The sequence below is a fragment of the Amblyomma maculatum genome, chromosome 1 (genome assembly GCF_055883805.1).
Source record: "Amblyomma maculatum isolate TAMU_Amacu chromosome 1, ASM5588380v1, whole genome shotgun sequence".
Lineage (NCBI taxonomy): Eukaryota > Metazoa > Arthropoda > Arachnida > Ixodida > Ixodidae > Amblyomma > Amblyomma maculatum.
The window spans coordinates 190,479,838-190,499,460 of record NC_139344.1 but is presented as its reverse complement, the minus strand read 5'-3'; the positions used below and the strand labels follow the sequence as shown (position 1 = coordinate 190,499,460).

Here is a 19,623-nt window from a genome sequence, read left to right as displayed (position 1 = left end):
TAGCGCCGCAGTACAGCCATCTGCCGAACGATTCCTCAAACACCCAAGTTCCTCAGACCTCCCAAGCCGTGGCACATCCCAACCCTACGCCGGTGACTCCACAGAACACCAAGGTGCCAGAGTGCTTTCGCGGGGAAGCGTTTGAAGATGTGGAGGACTGGCTCGACCAGTTTGAGCGAGTGGCCAAGATCAACCAGTGGAGCGCACTCCAGAAGCTTTGTAACATTTATTGTGCCCTTCAGGATAATGCTAGCACGTGGTTTGAAAACCACGAGGCCAGCTTAACCACATGGAATGACTTCCGCTGCCAGCTGGTCGACACTTTTGCGAGAACTGACCGACGAGACAATGCGCTGCGCCTGCTTGAAGTGCGCATCCAGAAGCCAAATGAGAGCGTGGCTATGTTTGTGGAAGACATGACTCGCCTTTTTTGCCGTGCCGACCCTGATATGAGTGAGCCAAGGAAGCTACGGCATATCATGCATGGTGTCAAAGAACAGGTGTTTGCCGGCTTGGTACGCAACCCACCTAAAACTGTGAGAGAGTTCGTTAAGGACGCTACGGCTATAGAGCGAGTCCTACAAGACCGGTGCTGCCAGTACAACCGACCCGTTAACTGTGCTTCGACGACTGCGGCGGCGCTGAATGCAACCGATAGGACCACTCTTCGAGACCTCATTAGAGAAATTGTCCGTGAGGAGCTCCAGCGAAATACAGCTACGAAGGCTCAGTCATCACGGCCCTCGTGGAAGCCGTCAGGAATGAAATTCGGTATGCCTTATCACCGTATGCACTATGCGACCAGCCTCACCCCGTCGACAACACCGCAGCTATTTCGGAGCCATACCACGCTCCACAACCGGTCAGCTTCACGGCCAACGTTCCTGCACCTTACCACGAGCCGCAACACGAGAGCTATGCCGCAGTCTTTCGTCGCCCGCCTCCAGGCCATGCCCCACCGAGCTCATCGAGCTGTCAGGAGACTCGATTCTTCCATGGACCTGAGTGGGCGCTTTCCAGGCGCTTTCAACCACGCCGAACTGACAGGTGGCGCAGTTATGATAGCCGACCACCCTGTTTTTACTGCGGACAACCTGGCCACGTGTATCGGTTCTGCCGCTACAGCAAAGAGGGGCAAGCCTTTCCGCCTGCTTCTGCTCGCCAACACTTCAATGCTGACTCTGCCCAAATCGAGGACGATCCTCCGGTCAGCAGGGAAACCAAATCCCCGGGCTTCCGCCGCCGCCCCTCCCCATCACCACAGCGTTATCCTTCGCCGATGCGTCGTAGCATTGCCGACGTTAGCGGACAGCGGTCCCTGAGCCCTCACCGGGGAAACTAACAGCCGCAACCTCGCGAGGGGAGGTTGCAACCAGTCGAAAAGTGTCAAACCCCTCACCACCGCCGCAACTGCTGACAACCTGTGCTTCTGACGCCACTGTTAACATTGACATTGCCGCATTACCGTCGAAAATGCCGAAAGAGACGAGCAACCCAGATGAAGTTGTTAGTGCTGACCTCGCCGTTTCTATTGGCGGGCTGGAGGTACATGTTCTAGTGGATACCGGAGCGGATTTTTCAATTAGCCAGAAACTGGCTGATACGCTGCGTAAAGTAAGAACCGAATGGTCTGTGTAATTAGAAGTGCTGGGGGTCAGCTACTGGCACCGACAGGGAAGTGCACTGCCCGGATAGGAATAGGAAACATGGTGTTTGTTGGCAATTTCATTATTCTCCCTGACTGTTGCAAAGACCTCATCTTGGGCATGGACTTTCTGCGTCTTCATGGGGCTGTAATCAGCATTCGGGACAGTGTCGTTGCCTTCACCAAGAATCATGGAGGTCTTGGTTATACGGAAGTACCACTGATGCCCTTATGCGTCGCCAAGAAAACGGTGACATTACCTCCGCGATCATGCTCTCTTGTTCAAGTGGAGTGCGACGTGGCGCATGCCAGCGATGGAATCGCCGAAAGAGCAGTCACCCTGGTACTCAGCCTAGATGTTTCTATAGCTCGGGGGCTAGTCAACTCGACTGATGGGCAGACTGAAGTGCTGCTGACAAACTTCAGTGACGAGCGTCAGCAAATTCCAAAAGGTACAACTGTGGCCTTTTTCGACAGCCTCCCAAATGCGCAGCACTGCTTCTCACTGCAACAGGAAGGGCCAATGTGCAAGATGCCCGTAACAGTTGTCGATGTGAGTCCAAATTTGTCTTCTTCAGAATGGGACCGCCTTTTGGATCTCATAGATCAATTTCGAGACTGTTTTGCTTCCGAACTGCGGGTCGGCCAAACGCCCTTGACAAAACATTGAATCATTACGGATGACTCGATTCGCCCAATTTGACAAAATCCTTACCGTGTGGCTCCGAAATAACGTGAAGCCATTCAGCGCTAGGTGGCTGAAATGCTTAGAGACGACATTATCCAGCCGTCACAGAGCCCCTGGGCTTCCCCCGTGGTGCTTGTTAAAAAGAAGGACGGCAGCTTACGATTTTGCATAGACTACCGCAAGCTCAACCAAGTGACTAAAAAAGACGTGTACCCTCTTCCTCGCATCGACGATTCCCTTGATCGCCTACGAAATGCACGTTACTTCTCATCAATGGACTTGAAAAGCGGATATTGGCAGGTAGAAGTAGATGAGAGGGATCGGGAGACGACAGCATTCATCACTCCCGACGGACTGTATGAGTTTAAGGTGCTTCCGTTCGGTTTATGCTTGGCACCAGCAACATTTCAGAGGCTGATGAACACTGTGCTCTCGGGACTTAAGTGGCAAACATGCCTGGTGTATCTTGACGACGTGATTGTGTTTTCGGCCACATTTGAAGAGCATCTACGCCGTTTGCTAGCTGTTTCAGGCCATACGATCTGCGAGCCTCAACCTAAAACTTGAGAAGTGCCACTTCGGTTACGAGGAGCTGCAGTTCTTAGGCCACGTCGTTAGCCAAGAAGGTGTCCGGCCTGATCCTGAAAAGCTCTCTGCAGTCGCCAAGTTCCCAACACCTACGGACAAAAAGACATTGCGGCGCTTCCTGGGTCTTTGCGCCTATTACCGTCGGTTTATTGCTGGCTTTTCACTAATTGCCTGGCCATTAACTTCATTGACGCGTGACAACGCTGTCTTTAGCTGGGGTGAAGAACAGCAACAAGCTTTTAATGAGCTGCGGAGGCATTTACTGACACCACCTGTCCTGGCGCACTTTGATGACGACGCCCCTACACTGCTTCATACGGATGCCAGCAATGTGGGCTTAGGTGCTGTGCTGGTGCAGCGCCAGTTTGATGTGGAAAAAGTAATTGCTTACGCCAGCAGGACCCTATCTAAAGCAGAAGCGAACTACTCGGCAACCGAAAAAGAATTCCTTGCAGTGGTATGGGCGGTTATGAAGTTCCGTCCTTATTTGTACGCTCGCCCCTTTGAAGTCGTTAGTGACCATCACTCTCTTGGCTGACGAACCTAAAGGACCCTTCAGGGAGACTCGAGCGTTGGAGCCTTCGATTACAAGAATTTGACATGGCCGTTATTTACAAATTTGATAGGAAGCACACGGATGCTGATTGCCTTTCCAGAGCTCCGGTCGAACCTTCCACTATGACCGATGAAGGCACTGTGCTTTTAGGTGTCATAAATGACACAACACTTTCCCAACAGCAGCGAGAGGACCAGCAATTGCTCCCTCTTATTGATTTCTTGGAAAAGCGAACTACGGTTGTGCCTAAGCTTTTCGCCTGAGTAATGTCTTCGTTCTTTATTCGCAACAACATACTTTACAAGAAAAACTTCCGCCCTGGGGAAAACAGTCATTTACTCGTCGTCCCATCAGCTCTCCGCAGTGAAGTTTTGCAAGTGTGTCACGACGAGCCAACCGCCGGTCACCTAGGCTACACCCGCACTTTGGCTAGAGTACAGCATGGATACTACTGGCCAAAACTGCTGGCGACAGTGAACCACTATGTACGTACGTGCATAGACTGCCAGCGCCGTAAATCACCCCCTGTAAAACCAGCTGGCCTACTCCATCCTCTTCAAGTGCCAACGACACCTTTTAAATAAATCGGTATGGACCTCCTGGGACCATTTCCGACGTCCACAGCCGGGAATAAATGGATAATTGTCGCCACCAATTATCTAACCCGCTACGCGGAGACCAAAACTCTACCAAGGGGTACCGCCGCCGAAGCAGCTCGGTTCTTCGTTGAGAACATTGTCCTGAGGCATGGCGCTCCGGCACTCATTATAACTGACCGAGGAACTACGTTTACGGCTGAACTTTTGGAGACCGTTCTCTGCCTCAGTGGTACCAGTCATCGTAAAACTACAGCCTGTCATCCCCAAACCAATGGGTTGACGAAACGCCTTAATAAGACCATCGCAGACATGCTTTGCATGTACGTCGACGTGAACCACAAGAATTGGGATGAAATTCTTCCCTATTTCACGTTCGTCTACAATACGGCACTCCAAGACACCACTGGTATGACACCATTCAGCCTCCTTCACGGGCGACCAGTAACAACTATGCTGGATGCAATGTCGCTCCCGAATGCCGACGCCGATGATCTTGATCAGGACGCCGAGGAATTCGCTCAGCGTGCAGAGGAAGCTCGACAACTAGCGCGTGTGCGGATCAAAAATCGGCAAGAGCATGATGCATGACGCTACAATCATAGACACCGACATGTCATGTACGAACCTGGCGACTAAGTGTGGGTCTGGACGCCTATTCGCTGCTGTGGACTCTCCGAATAACTATTGCGGCGATACTTCGGGCCCTATGATGTTCAGCGACGTTTAACCGACGTCACTTATGAGGTGGTGCCAGACGAGGTGTCGACATCAAAGCGACGCCAGCAACAAGCAGACGTCGTCCACATTGTGCATATGAAGCCGTACAACTCTGACTGACCTCATCGAGACTATGCTTCCTTAGGAGGGTGGCAAATGACGCATAGAAGATGACGAAAAAGATGACATCTGAGATGACAAGCACGAGCCTGGAAGAGAAAGAAGCTTGAACGCAAGACTCGTTCTGGTCGACCATTCAAACCATCTATCGTTAGGCCCTCCTTGGTGTTCTACCGAGATGTGACAATATATATATATATATATATATATATATATTCGATGGATGTTACAAAAGGAATTATGAATCAATATTGAACAAATCTTTCATGCCTGCTTTCAAATTATGCTTGCTTTATGAATGGCTGTTTTTCTACACGTAGGAATATCAGTGCCATAAATTATAAAGCATGCGAGGAACTTGTCAAGTTCGACATCATGACACCATTGGTATGCCTGTTGGAAGAGGTAAGTTTGTGTTCAACTGCATTGAACATTGCCTCAGTTCTTTTTTATTTATTTATTTATACAACATACCCCTAAGGGCCCTCAGTTCGAGGGTATTACATAAAGGAAGGGGGGGGGGGGATACAGGCATGTAATCAAAAGTAAACAAATCAACCACAATTACAAGAAACTACAACAAAACAGATAAAAGCATATGAATATTTTCAAAAATACAATATTAAGCATTGAAAAGCTTAAAAGGGGGAAAAAAAAAAAGAAAAAACATGAACAGAGCAGTAGACAGTAACGTTGATATAAGTTATACAATGTCTCACAAATAGGGGCATGAAAATAAAACGAGAATTATCATTAACAGAAATACAAGACAGAAACCTAATGCACTGGTATGTTAACAATGAACACAAAAAATTTAGGTGGAGGTAGTGGCAGCCAGTAGGTTACAAAATTTATCCACATCAGTGACGGTAGCAACATGTGAAGGCAGAGCGTTCTAGACAGTTGTCGTACATGGTATGAATGAATGTGCGTAGTTATATGTACGACATGATGAGCGCTTAACTTTAAATGAATGGTCGCGGCGGTCAGAAATGGAAGAAGGCAAAGAAAAAAGTCATTATGAAGCGTTGGGTGATGATACTGTTCATGAAAAAGTGATAAATTTGCAAGCTTACGGCGGGGACATAGATCCTGAAGATTTCGAGTTTCTTCAAGGTTGTGATACTGGCATGATGCAAATAATCAGAGAAGATAAAATGAACTGCGCAATTCTGCAATAATTCGATGTTACTTATTAAGTATGCTTGGTGAGGCTCCCAAATAGCCAAAGCATATTCAATTTTAGGTCGAATAAGAGTGGTGTAAGCACGTAATCAGAGGTGGTAGGGAGCATGCTCTAAATTACGTTTTAAGAGACCTAAAGACCGATTAGCGGATGCAAGAATAAGGTTAATATGGTGGTTCCATGTTAGATCTGAAAGAAGATGAAGATCGAGATGTTGTTTCACTCTCATTTATGCAAGTTTTACCCTGAGGTGCTTAGCTTGCTGTGTTAGTAGAATATCACTCGACTTTGCTTAGAGAGACAAAGGCATTATTGTGGCCTAACATTTTCTATGGTTAGTTGTTTCACTCTCATTTATGCAAGTTTTACCCTGAGGTGCTTAGCTTGCTGTGTTAGTAGAATATCACTCGACTTTGCTTAGAGAGACAAAGGCATTATTGTGGCCTAACATTTTCTATGGTTAGTTACGAAGAGGAACTTAAAACACCGTTTTTGAAGCTAAGGCCTCATACTTATAATGCACAAGCTATTTTTATCACAGTATGCAAGTTCTGCATGATTAGCTTTTCTGGTAGAATGGTAGGAATTACTTATATCATGGAATTGACAGGATGCAGGTCTTTAATGAAGTGGGGGACAATCAGCTTGGCTTTTGTGATAGAATTGTAGAAATACTTACCGTATCACATGGGTCAGTGTGCTGAATGAAGAAGTGTGTGAGCAGTGCTTATATGTATCTGTTAGTTCTGCTGCGGTGTTTGTCTTGAATGAGTTGTACTAGTTCAAATTAAAGTTCCCAAGGTAGGCAAAGTTAATCTGGAGTTTTACAGCATGCCACCCTCATTCATGCCTTCCCGCATGGTGTGGTTAAATGAAAGAGACAGATGCAGCACCTTTCCTTTCCTCATAACCACACACACAAATTTTCTGCCTTGCTGCTTTCCCTTTTGTCATAATTTGTGACCATACTTGTAAATATGCATGAATTGAAAAGTCATCCTCTGCCAAGTCAACGGCAGTACTTGATAATGAATTTTACATGCTATGAGGCATTTCGTTGTAGCAGACTTCCGATTAATTTGAACCGCCTGTGGTTTTTAAACTGAAATTTTTTGCATTTTGCCTGCATTGAAATGTAGCTATTATCAGAATTGCAAATTCGGGCTCAATAGCTGCATTCTGTAACCACAGAGGCATTGCACAATGGACAGTAGTAGTTGAGGCAAAATGCATGCCTTTAAATAGCTTATTAATTATTTTAGTAGAACCGCATTATAGTAATCTCGTGTATATTATAAATGTGAGTAAAGTGAAACTGTGGTCCCATTGTGCCTTCCGAAGGTGACTAATTTTCTTTGTTTATAGGGAAGGCATTCATAATAAACCATATGGTTATACTGAAGAGAATCTTGTGAAAAAAAAAAAGGAAAGGTAACTATGAAATAAGATGTGGCAGGCCATAAAGAAAGAAGAGGGAAATAAAAGAGCAGTGAGCAGTGGGGAAGCGGAAAGGTGGGTGAATAGTCGCGGCACTGGGTAGCACGAAGAAGCGGCAGCAAAAAGTGGAGGCTTGACGGCATAGCTTGAAGTATTGCCTTGCTCAATTGTGTTGCACCATTTTTTTTAAATATTGCTTTTTAAATGGCACCAGGGCTGTGAAAGATACTGCGTTGTTCATATAAAGCTTTCGTTTCCATTTTGACTCAAGCTTCCACCTTATGTCATGTTAGAACTGCATTATGTTTGTGCAAGTACGGTGTGAAGCCAATGTGATATCTTAGAATATGAAAACTGAAAAGAAATCATTGGTATTTTAGAGGGTGGTTAGTGCAGTGTGGAAGGCATATTTCTAAGTATGATTTTTTTTATCAACGAATGCCTTGTGTTTAATAATAGCCAAACTACTAGATAGCATCCTCAGAGCCACATGCTACCACCAGTGACTGAGAAACACTGATATAGTATCGCGTTTATAGATGTTTGCTGGTCTGGGCGAGTGTACTATCAAGGGGATTCTGCTGTCCAAGGATGTTGAGATCAATTTTAGCCAAGCAGTATTTACTCAAACTCGAAAGAAAGGATGGCTGCAGGGCAAGGATCATGAAAAAGGAGGGAAAAAACCTACTGCAATACTATTTCATTGCGCAACCTAAAATTGCATCTCTTTGGTTTTAGAAACCATGTTTTCTTTAATACTTTAGCTTTCTGCCAAGAATATGCACCCTGTTCATCATCCACAGGAAGCACCCTGGGCTTCCATCCATCCGGTGGAAGCCCTTCAAAAGCGGCTTTCCGATGCCTCAGATGTGCTCTGTGTCACTGCTGTGGAAAATTATTTTGGCCCTTTCAGCCGTTGACTCCAGTGGCCATCTTAAAATGGCTGCCACAATTTGCGCTCCCTTTTTAAAGGAGCTGGAAGAGGCTGCCATCGCCCTTTCTTTGGCCACTCCCAATATTAACACCATTTTTAGTGATTCTGAATTGGCCATCCATAATTTGGCCACGGTTTTGATATCCCGTCCTGCCCTGGCCCTCCTCCTTAAAACACCGTCCAAACCACTCTATCACCTTTCTTTGGAGCCCCGTAAATGCAGTCCTAACTGGTAACAAGGTGAGGTTTCAATGTCCGGGCGCCACGGAGTCCACTTAGGCCACATGGCCCAGCTTGCTGTTTGGGACCAGTCCTCCGAATAACCCCCAATAAACCCCTCTTCAATATATATATATATATATATATTTATTGCGAGCTTGGAGACCAAGCTTTAATGGCACAGCCAACAATGGCGTCGAGGAACGAACACAAAGCCCATTGATGACCATCATTCACAAAGGAGGATGAAGTTCCATGAAACGAAGGATAATGATGAGTAATCACAGATGTGGATGAAGTTCACGATAAGTGCTTACACTTTTCCCTCCTGACAAAAGCGGCCATCCTGGTTGCAGGAATTAAAGGGAAGAAGGGCGGTGGGCTTCAGGTGAGAGACATGCACAATCTCAGTTCCACGACAGCAACGGTCGTTGACAGGAGACGCGAGGGCTATGCGATAGTTCACTGGTGAAGTTTTTTTCGAGCACCATGTATGGGCCGGTAAAGCAGCTTAGAAGTTTGTCAGACAAGCCTGATGTGCGTTTAGGCGTCCAGAGCAAGACTTCGTCACTGGGATTGAATGACACCTCACGGTGAGAACAGTCGTAGCTGCTTTTCCGCGCAGTCTGGGCGGTTTCTGTGTTGAGTCTGGCAAGTTCACGACAGTGGGCAATGCGTGAAGTGAACCACTGTTCATACGAGGGTGTGTCAGAGAGAACAGGTGCAGAGAAGGATGCTTCCAGGCAGAATATAGGGGACTGACCATTGACCAGGAAAAAGAGGGAGTAGCTGGTCATACGTTGAATGGCAATGTTGAATGCGAAGGTGAAAAAAGGAAGCAAGGAATCCCAGTTACTGTAATGAGGGTCGGTGTATGTGGATAGCTTATCGGACAGAGTGCGATGGAAGCGTTCAGTGAGACCGTTCGTTTGCGGGTGGTAGGAGGATGTCGTTTTGTGAACAATGTTTGCGGCATGAAGAACTTCGGCCATGATTGCACTGAGGAAAGACTTGCCGCGGCTGGACAGGAAAGCAGGAGGGGCTCCGTGTCCCAGAATAATGTTTAGCAGGAAAAAGCTTGCTATCTCCACAGAGGAACAAGACGGTATAGCTGCGGTCTCGGCATACCAGTTAGGTGACTCACAGCTGTTATGATCCAACGATTACCTGTCGCGGTCGATAGTAGAAGGTCGTATAGGTCGATGCCTACAACTTCGAAAGGTGTGATAGATCAGAGAAGGGGTTGAAGTAGGCCCGCTGGTGGTGACGTCAGCTGTTTACACTCGTTGTGAGACCGGGCCAGAAAAAGCGGCTCTTGATTCCGTCGCAGGTCTTATAGTAGCCAAGGTGGCCAGCAGTGGGATTGTCATGGAAGGCGTGCAAGGTCTGACAGTGAAGAGAACCAGTAACAACGGGCACCCACGGTTTACCGAAGGGTTTGTGATAATGCCATTAAAGCACTCCACCTTGCATTTTGAAGTTGACAAGTTGACGGTGCAGTCAAGAATTCAGGGGTAGGGAAGTACTGTTGAGCCAATCGATTAGCGTGCGGCAGTACGCGTTTGCTTGCTGAGCGGAAACCAGATCATGCTGGATGTCAGACAAGGCGGCAATCGACGCGGTATGCACAGCCTGGTCGGACAAATAATTTGCACGTGCGGGGAAGGAATTAGCCTGAGAAGTGCCAGGTGGTCGAGAGGGCATTGGCATCAAGGTGCTTTTTGCCAGATTTGTAAGTTATTGTGAACTGAAAATCTTGAAGTCGAAGAATCCAGTGCCCGAGCCGCCCATTTAAATTTTTCGGGGATGAGAGCCAGCACAAAGTGTGGTGGTCAGTGACTACCATGAAATATCGACCGTAAAGGTAAGGGCGAAATTTTTGAACAGCCCATACAACTGCAAGACACTTTTGGTGATAGGGTAGCTCTGCTCAACCGAAGTTAGGGAGCGGCTGGCGTAGGCGACAACCTTTTCAATGGATGAATCTTGTTGTAGCAACACGGTACCAATGCTGCGGCTACTAGCATCAGTGTGCAATATAGTTGGAGAAGGCTCATCAAAATGGCATAGAACTGGATCTGATGTCAGAAGTTGCTTCAGCTTCTCAAAGGCGGTCTCGCAGGCTGGTGTCCAATTGAAGGGTACGCCGGTTTGAAGCAGCCAATGTAGAGGGGACGCAATTGAAGCGAAATTATGGATGGAGCGGTGAAAATAAGATACTGGTCCGAGAAAACTACGCAGATCTTTGATGCAGGAGGGTCATGGAAAATGAGCAACAGCATTAATTTAGTCTAGATCGGGCCTAATGCCATCCTTGGGCATATTGCCCAAGGACGTTGATAGATTTTGAGGCAAACCGACATTTCTTGGCATTGAGCTGAAGGCCGCTGCCGGAGATCGCAGTTAAAACTTCATGACGCTTAAGGTGTTCTGAGAGAGAGAGAGAGAGAAAGCACTTTATTTGTACCCGTCAGAGAGTATGGATGATCGGGTGAGATGGTGCTCTGAAAACGTTCAAAAAAATATCACTATGTTGTCCAGGTTGCATAGACATATCTTCCATTTAAGGCCTCGCAAAACAGTGTCGATCATTCACTCAAATGTTGCCGGAGCATTGGATAGGCCAAAGGGCATCACATTAAACTCGTAGAGCCCATCAGGAGGGGCAAAAGCGGTCTTTTCTTTATTTTCCTCATGCACGGCTATTTGCCAGTAACCCAATCTGAGGTCCAAACTGTAGAAAAATTCGGCACCTTGGAGAGAGTCAAAAGCGTCTTGAATGCATAGCAAGGGATATACATCCTTTCGAGTTATGGTCAGGGCACGGTAATCGACGCAAAAGATGATATGCCCAAATGAGGAGGAAGTTTCATCAAACGAAGGGTTATGATGAGTAATCACAGATGTGGATGAAGTTCATGATGAGTACTCACAATATGTGTGTGTGTCTTACCATGGATTAGTTGGTGCACTGAACTGCTTTATAAACATTATTAGCAAATTGTTAATGCAACTATTGTCACAATTATGATGGCTTTGCGGTGCCATGCCAAATTTGCAATTTGTCCGTTTTTACCACTGTTCACACATACAAAAACCTGCAATGGTCATAACGTCATGAGACAGTGGTGACAGTTGCAAAAATAAATTGCAGCTCGTGAAATCTAATTTTATCTAAATGGTTGTAGAGTTGGGAGGCGTGTGCCACCATGGTGAAAGGGTGAAGTAGAAGGGAACTTTCAGCCATGATGTGAATAAGTGCACTTTTATATTTAAAGGTCTTATTATATGATGTTCAGTTGATTCATACAAAAAGTACCACATGGCAGGTCTATTTATCTTAACGCTTAATGCAATGCGTTAAATAAAGTTGTTTCCTCCTCCTCCTCTCGAAAGATCATTTCATACTGTGAAAATTGTTTTGAGTGTTTTTTTTTTTTCTTAATGGGAAAGCAATACTGCTTTCATAAGTCGAGTGAAACTAAGAGGCTGGCAGTAATTATAGACCTTTACAGAGCGAGTGCATGGGCGCTGCCATATTTGATCATGTGACCCTTCCGCCATCGCTGGCCTTCGGGCCTTCTGGTTTGACGGCTTCCGGCGAGCTGGCACCCGGCTGCAAGTCTCGGCGTACCCACTCTAGCTGGAGACAACGAGCTTGTAGACAGCCAGAAAACTTCATGTGAATACTCATAGTGTGTGTAGGTGCTAAAAAATGTTTAATTTAACCACATAGTTCATTTATTGCGTCCTCCAAATATCGGTATTGGCGAGCACGTGACGCCAAACCCGTCAGCCGTAGGCGGTTTATTTTTTTTTTTTCAATTCCCTCCCTAGCGCTCTTTGTGGAAAACATGGATTTCTGTAAAACTGAATAGGTTACAAACTGATTATCCCCTCAAACGTATTTTTTAAATTTTCTTGCGCCAAGGGTGAACGCAAGTTCAGACCGTGCTGGCTGAGACGCATTATGAATGTTAACCATTTAGCATTGTGCACAATATTTACTGCTAAATATGGATGCTTGTGTAATCCCCGACAATTTATAGGATATAATTTTTGCCTCCTGTAAACGTCCTGGCCTCAAAAGACTATTATGCAGCTCGAAGGCCGCATCAGGCGCTCAGCGGCGTTCACCTGCGCTCGGGTGAAAGTGACTGGAAACTGCACCAGAATTCAGAACTCGCAGTAGGCAGCCCAAGCAAGCGGGGATATAAAAATTCTTATCATGGTAAATTTCATCATTGACCTGTTAATTATCTTAATAAAATCAGCAGTTAATACATATATTGCAGCAGTGCTTGTCTAATTAAAGTTTGGTTTGGTTTTTAGGGTTTAACGTTTGAAAGCGACTCAGGCTATGAGTCGAGGATTCCGGAAATTCCCACCTCATAGGGTTCTTTAACGTGCGCCGACATCGCACAGCAAACGGGCGCCTGGCTTTTCGCCTCCATCGAAAAGCAGCCGCCGAGGCCGGAATTCGATCCCGCATCCTTGGGAATAGTACCTAATTAAAGTAAACAGGTTTACTGACAGTTTTCTCACCCCGTAGGGTTCTTTATCATGCACGGACATCGCGCAGCACACGGGTGCCTGGCTTTTCGTCTCCATCGAAAAGCAGCCGCCGAAACCGGGATTCGATTCCGCATTCTTGGGAACAGTACTGTAATTAAAGTAAGCAGATTCACGGACATGCCCACACTGACTTTCCCTCTGTGCACAATCAATTCTTATAAATGCGTAGTAAATGCATAGACATTAATAGCCGCGTTAAGGTACTTCTTAACGCCCTGCGAAAATAACATGGCAGCTGTGCAAACACGCAATATACAATTCCTCAGAAAAAGTCATGATCGTTCTCTCATTCCCATGGCTACTGCCGCTACTAAAATGAGCTGGTGCTAAAATGCCGATGCTAAATTTGGCATTTATGTCAAATTTTGCATCTGGCCAACACACTTTTGCATCACAGATTAAATTAATAATTTTGCATTTTGTGGTCTCATTGTGGATGATTTTTATGTGCAGCCTTGCGTGCTTGACGTCAGACACTGCACACAAGTCAGAAAGCATCTAGCCACTTTTTGATAAGGCAAAAAGTATGGTGCCTATGTACTATGCAATGCTTGTGCCCATTAAAGAACCTTAAGGGGTAGTAAATTTCCAGAGACCTCCATTACGGCATCCCTCATAGCTCAAGTCGTTTTGAGACGTTAAACTATAAACCAAATCAAACTGATATTCACTGTGTGTTTAGTGAAGGATAAAGTTTATAGCTTGCTTTCAGTTATTTCAGACCAATAATAATCTCAGCTGTCACTCACAGCTGCCACTTCAGCCATCAACATGCACGTGATGTGGTTTTGTCGCAGTATCTGTGCTGTCATAGCCTGATAGCTTGATGTGTTGGGATGTCATAGTTTGGTTGAAGGTCGGTTATGGTTTCTGCTTTGTGGTTTTCACTGTTTTAAAAGACTTCAGCTCGCTATTTTAAATAGGTTTTTTAGTGCCAGAGAGGAATAGGATTTAAGTGACTTAAATATTAACTCTAAATGTTCAACAATCCTAGTTACCCTACTTAATTGCTGCACACTCAGTGGCATACATTATAGGCACTTCCTAACAACCCTTTTCAGCAACAGTGAAAAACACACGCACGCACACATACACACAAAGAGAAGAAAATAAAGACTAAGAAGTACTGCGAAGTACCACTGCATGTTGACAGTGCGTACAAGTAATGTTCAAAAAATTTGCATGGAGCACAATATAGTAAGTACATAAGCACAACTTTATATGTCGCAGTTGACGGGTACCTCGTGATTCACCGGCTTCAGCAATTTGGCCATCACGTGCGCCTCTGGTGATTAGCCAGCTTTCTCAGTGAATGGGTAAGGCCCGTGTTGGTGGCAGATGTGCTCAACATGTTAAATGCGAACTTATTCCTGAAACTTGTGTTAATAATTCAGTTCACTTATTGACGTTGATTTCGCTACTAGTGTTCACCAAATCAGCTATAGTTAGCTAGAATAGGCAGTGTAGCGAATAGAGGCCTCCGTATGTTCCGAAAAACGTTGCCTGTTTTGGCCAGATTTCAAAAGAGAGTAGTCGCAGCGCCGCCACTCCAACGCCACTGTGGAGTACAGTGGTGTTGGAGTGGTTGCATTTTTGAGCTCTGAATACTGTTGGAGTACTAGTTGCACAACCAGAAATTGATATTTTAATTTTATGCACCAGGAATGTCGCAGAATGCAAGTTACTAGTTTGTTTGCAGATCAACTCAGAAATACCTTAGCAGCACCGTCCGCTGCACTCTCTGTTCTAGTTCACTGTAGTTCAGCTATCACCATCAGGTATTCACTCCTACAAATCATTCGTCGCCACCTAGCAGCCTCTGCGGTAACCCTCCAAACCTGGGTCAGTGCAGTCATGTGCCTTAGATATCTGTTACTCGTGCTTTGTGAATCTTAATCACCGATTTTGACTCCTGATTCTACCTCATGAAAGTAAGAAAATGAAAAACAAAGCCAAAAAGTTCTGCTGCATTCTTTGTTATTGGCCTTTTCGCTTTAAAGTCCGCATAGTGCATTTGCTGTTTTCATAAGTAAGTGGACGACGTGCCCTGAAGTACATTACATATGAACAGCGCTCAGAAAAATGTGACTATGACCATGGTCATTTGTTTGAACCATTTCACCAAGACAATTTCTCCCTTCTTGGAAATCAACTTACCTTGTAGTTACTAATTTAATGTCGCTTCATTGTATTTTGATCATGCAGTTTTGTTTTGTAGGCATGCAGCTATTAGCAACTGAATGTGCCTTAGAGCTTACATCTTTAGCTAGTTTTACGTTGTTGTAGTTGATGGTTGTCCTCAACAGCTAAGTCATGCGGCTAACATTTCATTGTGCTCGAGCAACTGACAATCGACGGTGCACGCAGCACTGGGCTGTAAAAGTATAGTATAAGCTTGGTTAGAGGGAAGCCGAGGTGATTGCGCATTACTAAGTCATATTTCTAGGATTTAACGTGTTGACTTCCTGACCGTGTTTCTTCATTTCTCTACTTACACCCCTTTAAATTTTTGCTTGTTTGGAACCTGGGAAAGGAAGTTGTAAAACTACCCACTCCTATGTAGCGTGCGGTTCTTCAAGCTCACTACATCACACAATATGTAACTGTTGGTCATTGCACACGGACTATGAATCCATCTGCAACTGAGATTGGTCCGTGTATATTAGTATGAGCGCAAATTCCCATTTGTGCAAGTTTCCTTCATAAAAACAGTTTTTTACCATATTTTGATATAGCATGTATTGGCTATTCTAAAAAAAAAAAGAGAGAGAGAGAGAGAACTTTATGAAGGCTGCTTGCTGGGCAGAATACCTTGTGATTCAATGAAAGTTCAGTTTGACCCCCCACAGAACATGTGAAAATGTGATTTCAGAATCTTAGGAATCTTAGTTTGTTTTCAGAAATACAGACTTACATCCAGTGCAGCGAGTTCATCCTATCTCATGCCATTGTTTCATGCTGTTCAAATGAGGCATCTACAGTCAGCTGTAGGAAACTCAGCATTTCACTACCCAAGCAGTTGAGAAACAGTGAAATTGAATCCGAAGAGTCAGTTTGCCCCAAAATTCGAAGCGACTTTCCTGTAGCGCTGAATAAATGCTGCGCAAAAGGCTTCGTACCTTTTAGTAAAGCTGGTAATGCATATGCACTGGCCTCCTAACACGTTGGCGTGACCGAAGAGGCATTTTGTATTAAGAGAGATCTTGCGGAGCTCACACTGCAGTCTGCACATTTCTACGGGCAGAGCTGCACAGGGCGACAATTGTGGTTACCCGGTCAGATCAGGCAGTAAGTGGCTGGCCGCTATAATCCTCTTGCCTTGGACAAAGCACCGAAATTTGATATCAAAACTTGTAAATCAAAGCGCAGCACCAAAATGCCTTCGCTAACCTGTATCGTATGGCCACCTTAGATTATATTGTTTAGCGTTGCCAGGTGCGTAACTTTTTTCCAGTGTTGAAAATGAAGGAAGCGGTGCCTATATAGAGGCAGAGCCTATTTCCATTCGTTTGTGCATCTTGCATGTTAATTGTTCTGCACAAGTCTTGCATCGCAGATACACAAACAGAAGAACAGAAATAGCCTCTTTGGGGGCTGCTTCCTCCAAGTTCAAAGCTCTCAAATAATTTCTCAAGTAAAAAAAGAATTCCATATGCCAATTACAGACTGAATTGATGGGGCACAGAGTCATTGGAATCCATCTGTTGTAAATTGGTTTCCTGGAAATAAAGGCGCAGTATCTGTCTCTCTTCCTCGGTGGACACTTGAACTGAAGAAAGAGAAGGGTGGATGGTGGGATTGAAAGAAGAGAGAGGAAGGTGGCGTAGTGGAGGGCTACACAACAATTTTGACCTCCTGGGCATCTTCGACGTGCACTGGCAGTGCAAAACCCGGGTTCGAATTCGACCGCTGCAGCCGCACTTCGCTAGAGACGAAATTAATAAAAAGGCGACTGTGTACTGTGCGATGTCAGTGCACATTTAAGATTCCCAGTTGTTCGAAATTATTGCGCAGCTCTCCACTAGACACCTCTTTCTTCTTTCCCTCCCACCTTCCTCCTTCCCTTACGGCTTGGTTCAGGTGTTCACAGGAAAGTGTGACAAATACTGCACTTTTCATTTCCTCTAAACCAATTTACAGTTGTTGGACTCCAGTGGTGGCTGTGTGCCCCGTCGATTCAGTCATTAATTGGTGTAAGGTGTTCTTTTTTGTTTTCCTTTGGTAGAAATTATTTGTGATTTTCGAACTTAAATGAGGTGGCACCACATAGGCCATTTCTGTTCATTTGTTTGCTCATCTTGCGATGTTGTAAGACTTGTGTCGAAGGTTAGAGGAAGATCTGTCCTCGCGGTCTTGGGTCTGCCATGTCTGCACTTAGTTGCGATCGCTCCACGGCCAAGACAGCTCGAGTGGCTTGAGAAGCAACGCCCTGGGTATCCGCCTACTCATGCCTGGGTTGCTGGGCGTATGCAGAATGGCCGCCGTCCATTACTAAACTGGGGCTCCTGCCTGAAATATGCAGCGGCTCTCCAATGCCTATTTGCCATTTTGAAATGCCCCTCTGGCACAAAGGGCATGTTGACTACCGCGAGGGACTTGTTAAGTATGGATGGATCCACGCGCGCGCCACAATGACGTGAAATATGAAGCATTTCCTGGAGGCGCGCCTGGCCCCCGGGGACGGTGCGCTGCTTGAGCGGTGCCGGCTGTCCCGTGGGCCCGCTGTCTCTTTCTGCTGCCCGGGATTAACGCTGTGGCGCTGTCTCCTGGCTTGGCATTTCTTCAGTCTTCGCCGCGTGCATACAGAACGACGCATATCTCATGGAGTCATTCGTGTCTCGAAGCTTTCGACAGCCTTGTCCGTTTGTGAAGGAGCACATTGCTTTTTTCGTGTGTTTTTTTTTCAGCGCTTCCAATCGGGTTAAAAAAGAAAAGAAAAGAAACCTTGCCCACATGTTTACGACGTGAACAGATTCTAGTTGCAGCGTGTGAGTGTAGTTCACGACATGAAATTTTATCTATGATTCCTTACTGCTTCTCGCACTCGATAAACAACAAGAGGTCAAATAATATGCGCAATCGATGTTCGTATGGATGCACCTAAGATGATAGCAGGTGACAGCAGTGCGACGGCTTTATGTGGCGTGTATGGATGTCGCAACCGTTGACCCCCGAATGCATATTGAGCGTTCTATTGTTGATTTTTCTGCGTGTATTTCTGGATGTGGAATTAGTGGACCATCTCGAGATGTGATTCGGCAATGTTCATTTAGTCGCCGCATATGCGAAAGCGAAAAAAAAAAAACTTTTCTGCAGTTTGCTATCGTACCCTTGGGTGACATGCGCATCGTAACCAGCTTTTGCCACCACCCCAGCTGATGTGTTTTTGCGGTACATTCTCAGCAGCCATGCTGCGTCGACCTTACTTTTTCGGTTCCATCTGGTGTGTTGCTCCGGGGCCTTTTGTCGTCGTGTGTAGCAGCCGCCACCTTGTGTATATTATATTGTCTTCCATGTTAGCACTACTCAAGAGACATTGGTAGGGCTTTTGGAAAGTCAACTTTGGGCACTGATGATGCACCTCTTGCAGTTTTCGAATAGTACAAAGTTTTTGAAAGTACAAAGTATGTACAAAGAAAGAAAGTAATGTAGAAAGAATAGTACAAAGACTGTGAAAGAAGCTAACAATCACGGTTTTCAACACTACATGCTTAATTTGTTTTCTGCCTGTAACATTTGTATACTACTTCATGGTTTTTATTTGCAGTATTATGAAAGCACTTATATCAAGGAGGCACTTATCTTTTGATCTTGCATTTCAGTACAAGTCTCCTTGGGAGCCTGTTGAGTCACAAGGGAAGATTGACTCAAAGACTGAAATTTTTTACGAGGCTGTTAATTTGTTATGGAACCTATGGTGAGTTGAGTGCTCTGGTATCTATTCATAAATTTTATTGTGAGTAGTGTAAATATTGAATTGTTCATTTTATCTTGACTTTAATCTTCCAGTGAAAACAGTGCAACCTGTGTATCTGTGTTCAATCGAGAGAGGCTATGGATGGTGTTGCTTCCGTGTTTGAATGCGGACAAATTTGGAACAAAGATAGCAACTGCTGTGGGTGAGTGCCAACACTTATTCCCGAGGTGTCTCATATCCGAGAGCATACATAGTTAACCTTTTCGGGACCAGAGGAAAAACAAATGATTCTGAGAGGTCTTAGAAAAAATTTGTTATAAGTATTGAGACCATCTTGTTATAACATATACCAAAATGTAGCCGTTTAGATGATTTTTCGCATGCATAGATAATATTTCACTTATACATTACATATAGCATGAAAGAAGCAATCTCAGTGAGA

General features: G+C 45.3%; 1 protein-coding gene across 2 annotated transcripts in view; it reads left to right on the top strand.

Moving 5' to 3' along the window:
* The window catches only part of LOC146205218 (HEAT repeat-containing protein 3), a 133,409-nt gene that overhangs the window by 71,502 nt on the left and 42,284 nt on the right, over positions 1–19,623 (top strand). For both annotated transcript variants that reach the window (XM_084589927.1, XM_084589928.1), the window contains exons 3-5: positions 5,234–5,318; positions 19,087–19,181; positions 19,274–19,383. In XM_084589927.1, coding sequence (XP_084446053.1) covers positions 5,234–5,318; positions 19,087–19,181; positions 19,274–19,383 — 290 coding nt within the window. The remainder of the gene's footprint in view (positions 1–5,233; positions 5,319–19,086; positions 19,182–19,273; positions 19,384–19,623) is intronic.